At 43.1% G+C, this 12527-nt stretch overlaps 1 protein-coding gene across 7 annotated transcripts in view; it reads right to left on the reverse strand.

The window, feature by feature from the left end:
• LOC119159495 (CREB-regulated transcription coactivator 1) overlaps positions 1 to 12527 on the reverse strand; it is a 76158-nt gene that overhangs the window by 6472 nt on the left and 57159 nt on the right. For 5 of the 7 annotated variants that reach the window (XM_075891656.1, XM_075891657.1, XM_075891654.1 and 2 more), the window contains exons 12-13: positions 7861 to 8145; positions 3033 to 3285 (exon numbers count right to left, since the gene is read on the reverse strand). In XM_075891656.1, coding sequence (XP_075747771.1) covers positions 3033 to 3285; positions 7861 to 8145 — 538 coding nt within the window. Of the gene's footprint in view, positions 1 to 3032; positions 3286 to 7860; positions 8146 to 12527 lie in introns of those variants that run through there. The other 2 variants (XM_075891660.1, XM_075891659.1) reach the window with 1 other exon arrangement.

Genomic DNA, 12527 nt, shown 5'->3' on the forward strand with positions numbered 1-12527 from the left:
TGCATTCACCGACTGCAAATCCAGGTGCCGAAAAATTCAGACAGGTCTAATGATTTGAACAGCTCCGCTGCACCTCAACTTTACTCTTAAGCTTGGTGTATGAGGAGACCGAAATTTCGGTTAATATACAGCACTGTGACCAATCTGACTTCAGGTTCCCAGTTATGCACTAATTCTGTCAGACAGTCGAACTGATATACAATCGCTGACCAATCTTCAAGACCTGGTGGGGACCGCAAAATAGTCTGAAAAATCGCCCAGATTGAAAAAGTGGTTAAGACATGAAAATAAAGCTTATTTGGATTAGAGAAGTCCAAAAAGGTCCCCAATAATGCCATGCTTCATGCTGTACTTGGAGACGAGCAGATTTGGTTGTATTTGGGCTACGATGATATCGTTAGAGCATTGGCAACTGCTGCCACTGATCCTTGTGGGAGGCCCTGTTGGTGGCTGCATGGCACCAAGCAAACAAGACTCGATGCTGGTCACAAAAAGATGCATGCGATGTCTCCTCTGTTCGGTGGAATTTAACGACCCAATCTAGAGTTTCTCAAACTGCACTTACATCGCACAGTACGCAAGCCTTCAGCATTTTGCCTTCAGCATTTTGCCTTCAGCATTTTGCCTTCATCGAAATGCTACCGCCCCAGTTGCATTCAAACTCACGTGTTTCTGGTTAGTAACTGAGCACTGTAACCACCGAGAGCTACTGAGAAACTGCAACAGCAGAGAACCTGTGCCACACGCGATGGCTTGAAAGCACTTGACACATGACCATTCTCTAAATGACAAAAAAAAAAAAAACAATTGCACACACACACACACACAAGAAAATCCTACCAGCGTATTAATGATGATGATAAGGCTGACTTAAATAGAAAAGTTGAATTCCCTAGAAACCTTTCCAGACAGTTTTGACAGCCAAAAAAGATGGGACATGGCATCCGAGACTAGGAAATTACGCTTACTTCCAATCTTGGAGGCTACACAACTAGCCACTGGAAGCTGAACTTTACTAAGCTAATGAAAAATCCAACCTCGTGGTTTTCTAAATTTGAGTGACATGGCACAAAACGAGCGATTTAGTCAGAAAAATTAAACTTTAAAGCACAAATTCGTCCAAAAAATCTGTTGCAAGAATGCATGAGTGCTATGAGAACCTTGTGGGTGCATTTATGAAGTCTGAATTTCAGTAGCCAGAAAATTCATCGTCGACTTAGCGATCTTTCAGTTTAGATACGTCACCAATACCACTTGATTATGGAACCTACAGACCTGACCGGTCTAGTAGTTGCCAACTACGACCTAGGCTGTGTACAAGCAGACACAAGCCACCAAGTCATAAAAGCTCCATTTGCACAATATATCATGCAAGTTTTTTTCGTTGTCCAACAATAGCTAACTCATGTGTCAAGCAACGACACTGCATTCAATAAGCTTCACGTGGCACAAGGGGTACCCTCCATGCCTGACCATAAATAGTGTGGTAAAGGAAGCGGCAGACAATAACAACTCCAAAGAGGCACGAGATGACCTGGTAATCAGAGCGAGGCTTACAGTGTTGCTCTCAAGGATGGCATTACTGAGCGTTTACCAACCACCCTATTTGTAGCGATGTGACGACAATGACATAAAGGACATAATCTTGTAGCGGACTTACCGCATCAATGATGTGGGTGAAGTGCCGCTCTCACTAGCTACGAATCACAGAAAGTGTGAAAAGAAGAAATAGCCCCACAAAAATGCACCACTGCAAAACTGCAGCCATAGACAAATCTTTGAAACATAGGTAAGTGCATGTTCACACAGCAAGGCAATTAAAACTTGGAACCTATTCCTGGATAACTACTTTCAAAGATAGTTTTTGCATGATGAGCTTTTCCAGAGTGCCGCAGAACCCCCCACTTTTCATGTACATTTAGCATGAGGAAAATTGGGATGTGCAGCAGGGAGAGGCAGGCTGTCTTGATGTGTGCAACCACAGCCTTAACAGCTACACAATGGCTTCTTATCTTTAATCTCCAAGACCAGAGCTGTTGATACCGAATTTGTCAGAATACATAAATAGGCTGCTCCATGCACGCGCCACTCCACGAGTTGTGTACTGCTCCTGCCCATCATACAGTGTTGCGTGCTTTAGTACATGCAAACAAAACACCGGATGCAGAAAAGCCTGTTTTATCTCCTGCATAACAAAAAAGAAAGCGTGCCAGTTGCACTGTGAAACAGTTATCAATATACTAGCCACAGCCCGCACCAAGTGATGCCTCTTCTGCATATCAAAGTGCTCATTGTACATTTTCTTTACAAATGGCCAACATAATGCAGCAGCAAATCAACATTTATAAAAACAGTCACATGAAAGGCAGTGCGCCATGATCCACAAAGCAACCGCATGGCCGTTAACATACTTTCAACAGCGAATATCTTCCATATCTCAACTAACAAAATTACTGAACTGGTCCTCGCACAGGTGTTACAAACTGTGCTCATGAGTATGAATTACCAGCACTCCAAGCTCACTGTCACCACGGCCGCAAATGACAAATGTTATGGCGCGCACTAAACAACGAGTCTCTAGTGCTGCTATCCAACATGTCTCTCACTAAATGCAGACACCAATGTGCGGATAAAACATGCGATGGCTTCGTTAAAGTGATAAATTACGAACTAATGAAGGGTAAAACAAGAGAAGATCACACCGACTGCTCGTATAACCCTCAAATTCAGAGTTCTGCAGAACCCAGTTTGAGAACCCATGCAATATTGCTTTTTCTGGTGATTTCAGAATGTATTTCAGACTTCCAATGACTACCACAATGTTTGGCAGTACCCTTTGAGTTACAACTATTATTCGGCAACTGTACACAGAGTTTGTCTTTGCTTCCCAAGCTCAAAAAGTCAAGGTTATCTTTTAGATCGAATCATCTGAATTCAATGCCCATTTAAACTAATTGCAACAACGAAGAATCACAGAACTACTGCTGCTGCCTTCAGCAGACGCACACACTCACACAAAAAAAGAAAAGCACCTGTTAGGATGATGTCTGGGATGCTGGTAGGCGTCTGGGGTGTTTGCGGAGCCCCACTCGAAGGACTGGCAGCCGTTTTTGCCGAGTACTGCAAGTCGCCCGTGTAATACATAGAGTCGTGAGAATAAGGCAAGGAACAGCTTAAGGCATCACCAGCCATTCCTGACCCTGGACCCATGTCTGGGAAGAACACACCCCCCGAGGAAGCACTGGTTGGGATGCTTGGGTTGCTGCAGTACCTCCCGTCAGGCATCTGCGAATCCCACGGTTGTGAGACAGCATATGAGCTGACAGTAAGCCACCTTGAACAAAGCATCAGACATGCATAAGAGGCTACGAGCATTCAAAAGGTGGGCCTATTCCTTGGGCTTGGAGTAAGGATCAGCCAAGCCGTCACTTCTGCTGAATTCCACTCTCGCAAGCTCCAAGGTTGCAGGCCATTGCCAGCCAGATGTATACTTGCTGAAACATGGCTGAAGCATGAGACCTCCCCAGAGGTCGAGCATATTTCGCAGGTCCCTGTCCCCATTCTCCATGAACTGTTCCATGCAATATGGTTATGACATGTTGCAAAGTGCACTCCATTCACAATGGTGCATCTTTCCCTTGATTGAGCGAACACTGTTTAAGGGGGGACATGCCTTTGACAATGAACTTTCTTGTTTTAGATAGGATGATGAAAATTGGCACAAACACTAAGAATGGCTTCACCGTGCATCCGAAAAATTTCTAGGCGATAGCAGAAATACTTAATGAGAGACAAATTATTTTTCAGTTGAACCTCGTGGAGGGGCTGGAGGATTTATAAAAAGACAAAAATGGTTGGTAATTACTGTATGCGCAGACGAATGTATGGTGAAGGGGGCTGCGTTCTCAAAATAATTTTTTTGCAACACTAAAACTTGTAGTTAACATTTTCTCCAGCGACACTGCAATGAGCACACTTGCACTACAAACAAGAAACCCTATAAAAAATTCTTTAAAGAGTAAAATGAAAAACTAAAATCACAGCCCCTTGAAGCACAGTTCAAGGAGCATTACAATATAAACGGAATCAAAATCTGTACAGTGGTTGCCCAAATATCTGCTTCACGAGCTGAGTATAATGCCAAAAAAACAGTATTGAGAAAACTGCGTTTAAAGTTTCAACTTCTTTTTATGCCTCTAAAACACCTAAAGATTGTGATCTTAGGTTTGTCTTGTGATATTTGACTTCTCAGGTATCTGGTCTCTGACCAGTGTGCCTTGGTTGCCCTTTTTTCCCCCCATAACCTCCTTTTCATGTTTTACAAAGAACAAGTATGGATTTCAAACCAACTTCTTTGTATGAAGGAGCGGCGTTATAGGCATGACAGAAAAGTTTGTAATTGAATAAGACCATATACTGAAATGATTACACATATTTCTTGTGCTGAAATTGTAATTAGCATAATTGAGTACTTGATTACAAATATTCACTGAACATTTCTTCATTTGGAGAGAGGTTTATTGCATCAAAAAGATGGATCACATCATGATGGTTTATGCCTTCTTTTCAAATAACAAAGTTATGGGCAGAAGACTGGTGGCACAGTAATTTTTAGCAGTATAATTAATGACGCAAAATGGGCATATAAAAATTCGTGCCCCTGATTCACACATGCTCTGTTGCCACTCTAGCCGTGAAACGCACCATCATACAGCCGGTCACGGAAACTCTAATCTTGTTTTCTTACCCCATCTTTAATTCTCTCTCCTCCTTTCCTTGCAGACGCCGAAATGTGCTTCCACTTAGGGCTGCAGAAATACAGTCTTTTGCACTCCTCATGCTTCTCTTCCAATCGCTCGCTGCATGTCAGCTTTGTCTTCGTTGAACGTTATAGTATTTCAAAATATCAATGTTGCCTTTTTTACCTTAATAACGGTTTCACACCACGCGCTAAACCAAAATTTGGCCTTGAATAGTGCTCATATGCTCATATAGGTGCTAATTTGTAAATAGGCATTTATAGGCACTATAAAAACACCATAAAAGCCCTACTTAACCTCTAATCCATGCTCATATATCAAATTGGCACGACAGGAACGCAAGGAACAAAATAGGCATTTGCCTTGAATTCGGTCTCTAATCATCATGGTTGGTAGAGCGGTAGCACCGGCGGTGACCCCTGGCGGAAGACAAGCCTTGGTGGCGGGCGAGAGAATGGAGAGAGTCTTTTCGACTGGTGGCGTTTAGCAAGAACAGTTGCTGCCGCAACGTGTGCCCAGTGCACGGCACCGCAAGCAGTCTGCCTGGGGGGGGCTCGCGCGGTGAGTCAAGCGTTGGCGATGCCGCCTTTTGTGTGCTCTTGTGTTTGTTATGTTGCTACATGCTGAGTAATATTGTGCAAGGATGTCTTAGCGTGTTGGTCACGATCGGTGTTATAATTATTTGGCTGACGATATCGTCGTTCTAAATTAGTTAGATAAATGTGCGTATCATTTGGTTCGTTCCAACTGTGTCTGCTGTGTTCTTTCACTCCAAGAGTGTGGCGTGGCGCTCGCTTGCCATTTCGAGACCCAACAAGACATGAACTTGTTTCTGGCCCCTTTGGTAAACAGTGAGGGGCGATGGCATGCACAGGTACACAGGCATTTGAACGGCATTGCCGATTTGCCCAGCTGAAATTTCTTTTATCTGTGCAATGAAATAACGTGGCATTGAAAAAACACAAGAAGCTCGTCGAACGACTCTGGGAGCTTCTGAGAAATGGAGGTTTGCCGGCGAAGGGAAGATCCAGTGTGGCACATGTAACAGTAGATCCACTGCTTGCTCACTTTGAGCTCAATATTCCCTTTTCGCTTGCAAGCTCCCTCGCTTTAGGCTCTATCAGTTCCATGCTCACTGCCAAATACACGACCCATTGCCGTAGAATGAACTCAGTCAGGGCGAGTTTCATTTCTGGGACTGCCGCATTATTTGGGCCGCAAAAACTTTTTTTGCTTTCCACCCCATGAAAAGGGTGCTCATTTCGGTCATTGCCATACACAGATGCCAACTGCCTCCTGGCTGCAATGCTGCGGATTTTCACAGCAGCTGCGACACCACTTCTCTTGAAATCAGCCAAGTACTGCTTCCGAGGTTCACACGTGCACACATCCACTGTCATGGAAGAACACGCTCAAAACACTCAGTAACAAAGAAAGAAATGGCTCCAGTGCTCACACTCACACTTGCTACGTGAAGATAATAAAGTGAATCTGCAGCCACGCAGCAATTACAAAACAGAAACTTAAAAAACAACTTCGTTTTTCAAGTCGGTTTTAGTTTCTATACGCAAATAGTACAAGGCGGATATTCGAAATGCTAAATGTTTGAAAACAGGAAAAATCATCATATTATATGCGGGTTTTTACAATAATGAAGAACTTGACTAGACACGTAATATACACTCTAGTATGCCACAAAGGTCGCTTTTACTGAAGACAGTGACTTGCTACAGCATTGCAAGAAGCAGGAAACAATCTTACATAGAAATGTTTGTATTAGCTCAATACATGTGCCGCATTTACTCTAAAGTGATGCTAGTTTTATTTATTTTTTTTTTTCCAGATTTCTGCTATCTGATGTCAACCCTCATGTTATAATGAAATACCGAAATATAAAGTGTTCTTAAAAATTCAATGCTGCACAAAACTATTTCATTTTAAAAAAGTATTTTTTCTTCGCAGAAGTCGCCCCTCCTGTTACAATTGTAACAATTGTGTCGCATTACATCGTGGTAAATACGGTATCATTGAAGGCAATAAGAGAATGACTCTAGCGACCAAGTATTCATTGAAAAAAAAGGTAAAGAAGCAAAAAAGTGACAATATATAGAGCTTGGCAACTATTATAGGTGCCTATAATATATATATGCATATAAAAAACCTGAATAAACAAAAAAAAATGTGAACTCTGGTACTTTAAATAGTTAATTACCATATTGGCAGCACATTTCATCAGACCTCATACCCAAGATATGAGCCATTTTAATCATAGTTTTTTTTTTTTTAGGTAACTTGACTAGAATGGGCAGAAGCCAGCGTCGCTGTTAAAGAATGGCGGCAAAAAATGCTTACACATAGCATGACAAAGAGTCTACACCACATTGAAGCTTTTGTCACAAATGCTCATATACAAAAATGTCGTTTAAAACAGCCAAGAAAACAGATATATGCAGGAAGGAAACTACCTGCCTTCATTTTTATATTGCCACAGTTTAATCATCGCAGAAGACGCGTGCAACAATTTGCGTTCGTAAAAACCGCCACACAAGTAGCAAGAAAGCTGCACCATAGAACGCCGTCCTGCACGTGCCACGAGGCTACGCCATGGGACCGGCACGAGACTCGAAGGGCAGAGGTGGAGAATGACGAAGTTGGAGTCAGCGAGCAAGGGACATTTTGGCTGACCATTTTTAGTTTTGAGTTTACAAGCACAGGTTCCCCCTAAATAAGTAATTTATATAGTACCAGGTGCTATATTTATTGGTAACAATATTATTTATTTATTTGCTAGCTAGGGTGCATGCATGCAAGATTTTGCAAACGCACACATGTTTAGCAAAGCAATGCTTTACTAGCTGTGCACAAACAGGCCTTCAGCTATAAAGGTGCCAAGATTCTTTCCTCTAACAACATACTGTTCGACTTTGACCATACATCATGAAAATTTGCATGCCACAGCTATCAAATAGTAGCTGTCTAAATCAATGGCACCTGCAGACAGAAAATTCAACACGCAACCCCAACATTTGCAGCAAAGCTCATACCTGCCAAATCATAACAAGCATTAGGAACTTTTACGGACACATCTTCCAACACTCACCACAAAGTATTGGCTCTGTGTTGCAGCGGCAGAAGGCGAAGCAGAGTCATCAGTGCTGCCAGCTGCAACGCGGAACTGTTCCATCTGCTGCTGTAAGGGTGACGTGCTGCCCATGGCAGATCCCGTCCGGTAGCCACCGGCCCCATACGGACTGCCCACGGCACTCGGAGAAGACACAGGAGAGGGCGCACCATGAGACGCCGGGGATGCAGGCGCACTGCCCGACCGCTCAGATGGAGGCGCACCACCTTGGTACAACTGCCGAGGCCGAGGACTGGTAGGTGCCTGCTCAGCAAAAATGATGAGAAAAAACATACACAAAAGTTATTTCTCTATTTTCTACTCACTTGACAGGTTTATCGATTAGGTTTCCCAAAGCTGCACCAGAGCTTCGATACAAACCACTTTAGAATGAAAAAAAAAAGGGGGGGGGGGGGGAGCCTTGCAGTAAACCTTGCATAAATAAACATCCAGATGTTGAATTCAACAATGACAGAATTAGGTCTCCCTCAAAAACATTTATCTTTCACCCAACTTCATCACTCACCCCCAGCTGGGCAACACTACGAGTCGTACAACTGCTTCTCACCTTCAGAAAATAGGAAATATACACCTCTGACACCAGATACATAGAAGGAGTGAGACACTTGAGCAGACATGACTACATGCAAAATTCTCACACTAACCTATACTGAATACTGAACTGTACACTAACTATACTGAACTATACACTAACCTATACTGGAAAGAGAAAAAAAAATGACCATGTCAAGTCCGACTTGTAACTTGGAAACACTTGGAACACAACTCAACTACACTAAGCTTTTCGAACTAGCTTTTTGGCTGCACATTTCATCCAACCTCATCACTCACCCCAAGCGGGCAACGTTGTGTCTCTGCTGCACAACATTGCCCGGCTTACTGCGCGGCCGCCGACACTAGTAGCAGCAGAACGAAAGCAGTGGGAGCCACGGAAGCAACAACGGCCACTGAACAATTTCCTGCCATTGATTCCACGATAGCAGAAGTGAAAATTGTGGACATAGAATCACAAATGAGTGTTTCAAGTATGTGTTTTTCTTTTAACCTTTCGAAGGCCAAAAACATACATGTACGCCATCCACTAACAGCTATAAGACAAAAACTTACATCAACATCTTCGCCCGTACCCTTAAAACGATGCCCTATTGGATCATTTCTCTTGCTTGCCATGCACTGCCACACTGTGGGAATATGTGCAACTTTTTCCTTGCGTTATTGTCTGGCTCTTTCTTTCTTTTTTTTCTTCCCCTTTGCTTTAATGCTTTACTACAGCAGTGCATCAGCTACTTTTGGTTTTGTTCTTCTGCCGGCTACCTCTTGTTACACTAGCAAAACTGATGGCTTTTCAGTTTGGAAGCTTTCAAACGGTGACTGATTTGTTACTCTCTAGCTTGTTGCTGACTTGTAAACAATTACTCCTGTTTCTCTGCAGGTGCTGATTGACACTAACGGTGACGCAGTGGTTGCTTTTTCTTTCTCAGGGACTCACAAAAACAACTTTTATCTTGTTGACAACAAAACGAATGATTACTGTAGGTTTGAGGTTTGTTTTTACTTTCCGAATGTGCTCACAACTAGGCAGTTTTCTTCAGTGCGCTCGCCTGCACATTTTGCTGGTTCCCTATAGAAGAACACACCAGTTTCTCTGCCACAATTGAGTCTAGCGGCAATTCCTCACAGCCGCCCGTTGACTGGCACATCGTTTTATCATGTAAACGTCAGCCCATCATCAAAGGATTTACTTACGGGTTAATATTCAGATACTGATAAGTGAGCAACATCTCAAAATATACGACAATGCTGACTAGATCAAAGTGATTAAGGAATTCAGCAATAAAACATACACCTTTTCGAGATGAGATTCACAAAAAGGAAAATCATATCTCGAAGGTTATTAATTCCATCAACACAGCCCACAAATGGGTCGTAACAAGCTGGTGCCAAAGTGATTAGACCACATCAGAAGGCTTTTCTTTATTTTGACATCTTGGGGAATACAAAAGAGCACAGAAAGAAATCAAGATTTTTTTTAGCAAATCTTGTCTCCATATTGTGCCCATACTGCATCAGTAGCTCACTATAGATAGCTTGAATTGCCACTTTCTAGACATTCCACACCCTTCACAGGCATACTACACCATCTTTCATGAAGGTTGATTGATATGTGGGGTTTAACGTCCCAAAACCACGATATGATTATGAGAGACGCCGTAGTGGAGGGCTCCGGAAATTTCTACCACCTGGGGTTCTTTAACATGCACCCAAATCTGAGCACACGGGCCTACAACATTTCCGCCTTCATCAGAAATGCAGCCGCTGCAGCCGGGATTCGATCCCGCGACCTGCGAGTCAGCAGCCGAGTACCTTAGCCACTAGACCAGCGTGGCGGGGCCATCTGTCATGAAGGAGGACTGTAGTTTTATATTCTGTATGTAGCTTTTCTTTTTTCAAGTGTGGCTTTGATTTGTTGCACAATTGTCAAAGTGGAAAGCAAAAACTTCTGCCGCTGGATGTGGCGCACACGTTCTTTGAAAGATTACAGCTATCAGCACTCCGGTGTGTTTGCGGCTAATTTTACCAATTTAAAGAGACACTAAATGCAACTATTAAGTCGATGCTGACTGTTGAAATAGCGGTCCAGAAACCTCGTAGTGTTGTTACTTTTGTGCAAAGAAAGTGCTTATCTTGAAACGAAATCACGTTTTAGAGGTCTGCATCAGGTTATCGCACTTCAAATTACCCGCCTCAAGCAGGACGTCTCACATCACTGTTGCCTTGCACAATGTTGCCTGGCTTACTGTGCGGCCGCCGGCACTAGTAGCAGCACAACAAAAGCAGCGGGAGACACAGCAGCAACAACAGCCATTGAACAATTTTGTGCCATTGGCTCCAAGATGGCAGACGTGCTTCGTTCAACTGGGCCCTGCTAGATGGCCTGACCTGTCCAGTTTAACCAGGCTGAAATTGAACTTTTGAACCATTCGCATCATTCCCCATAGTAACGTCCGAAGGTTCTTTTTTGCATGAGTCAAACAGAAACGAACAAGCAGCATTTTATTATGTGTTACGTCTTTTGATGCACAGAAGGTTCTTTATTTAGTGCAGCAGGTTAAATTACCAGTGATTTCTTGTAGGCTGTACAGGGTTCGTACAGGTTTCAAAGCGAAAATTCAAGGATATTCAAGGACTTTCCAGAACTTTCCAGGACCTGTTGCAAGCTTTTCAAGGGCTCAAAGCAGCGCGCTAAGTTAGAATTTTCCAATTTACAATTTAAAAAAAAAAGACAGATCTTATTGCACTTACAATAAATATAGGAATATCGCAATTGTAACAAAATAAAATCTAGTCTTCATAACTTCTCGTACCCTCTCCCTCACTCTCCAGACGCAAGAAAGTTGCGCACTGTTGGTATTCATCAACGCGCATGTATAGTTAGGCCTTGAAGGGGTGGTGCCACAATATTTGTGGCCTGTGCGCTCTTTCCGGCAAGCTTTAATTACAATAGCTCCACAAGCACAATACATGCACCAAAATTAATTTATTCTTGCTATATAATTGATCGCCTTTTTGATATGGACAATTTTCAGTTCCTGTTAGTGGGCACCAAGCTGGTCAGGTAGGTAGCAGTATAGCTGATTTAGTCACGTGATCAGTGCACACACCATGCTGAGTATCATCTGTTCACGCACACAAGTGCTACACAAGCACATATAAAACAAATGCTCCGCTATCTGCAGCCTCCAGAATGCTCTGCCGGCATGCACGTGGCAGAAGTCCGGAGCTCACTCACCTCACTACAAATCTGGTGTGACATCACTACAAGTATCGTTGCCCTTCCTATAGAGCTACGTCAGTGTTGAATGTGCTCGCAATGGGCCTTAATTAGGAGAATGAGCATTTACGTACACTTGGGAAGTGACTTGAAATATATCCTCAATGTTTTCTAAGTCCGACCATTTGTGTGGAGAGTTCTAGCATACAGAAGAAACCCACATGACGCTTGCTATAGCCTCACAATCAGATGGCACCACCCCATTACGAGTGGTGGCTTGTGCAGTTGACACTTGCAGCACGCTGCTGGAACACCAAGGAGTAACAACTGTTACAGTGGTTAACTTACACTCATCCTGTGGATACTTGTGTGTTCTTTTCTAGCATCCTTCTTGGTGTTTAAAGGGGAACTCCGCCATTTTTCGGGTAATCACTGATTTTAATAAAACTTTGCACGCGTGTCTCGTCGGTACAGTGGTAATATGTGCAAAATTATACAAGCGTAACTCATTTAGTTTTTCCGAAAAAACAGTTTAAGATTGGTAGCCGATTGTGGAATCACATTTTTACATACGGGCCACCCTTTGTATGTGACGAAAGGACCTACTCTTCTTCAAAAAACCCGCCTTTCCCAGCAGATGGATGCAGCACGCGCTTTCTTTTATGAGGAGAAGAAAACGTGAGCACAGTTCAGCTTTGTGAGTTGCACACAGCAGCGTGTTAGTAGGCGTTGACATCGAGTCTTACAGTATTGAGCAACGATGAAATCGATTTGGGGCACATCAGATGCTTCACGCACCGGTGGGGCGAAACCAAAAAGCAATAGCTTGATTCCGGACCGAATGACATCGACA

This window comes from Rhipicephalus microplus, chromosome 1 (genome assembly GCF_043290135.1).
Source record: "Rhipicephalus microplus isolate Deutch F79 chromosome 1, USDA_Rmic, whole genome shotgun sequence".
Classification (NCBI taxonomy): domain Eukaryota; kingdom Metazoa; phylum Arthropoda; class Arachnida; order Ixodida; family Ixodidae; genus Rhipicephalus; species Rhipicephalus microplus.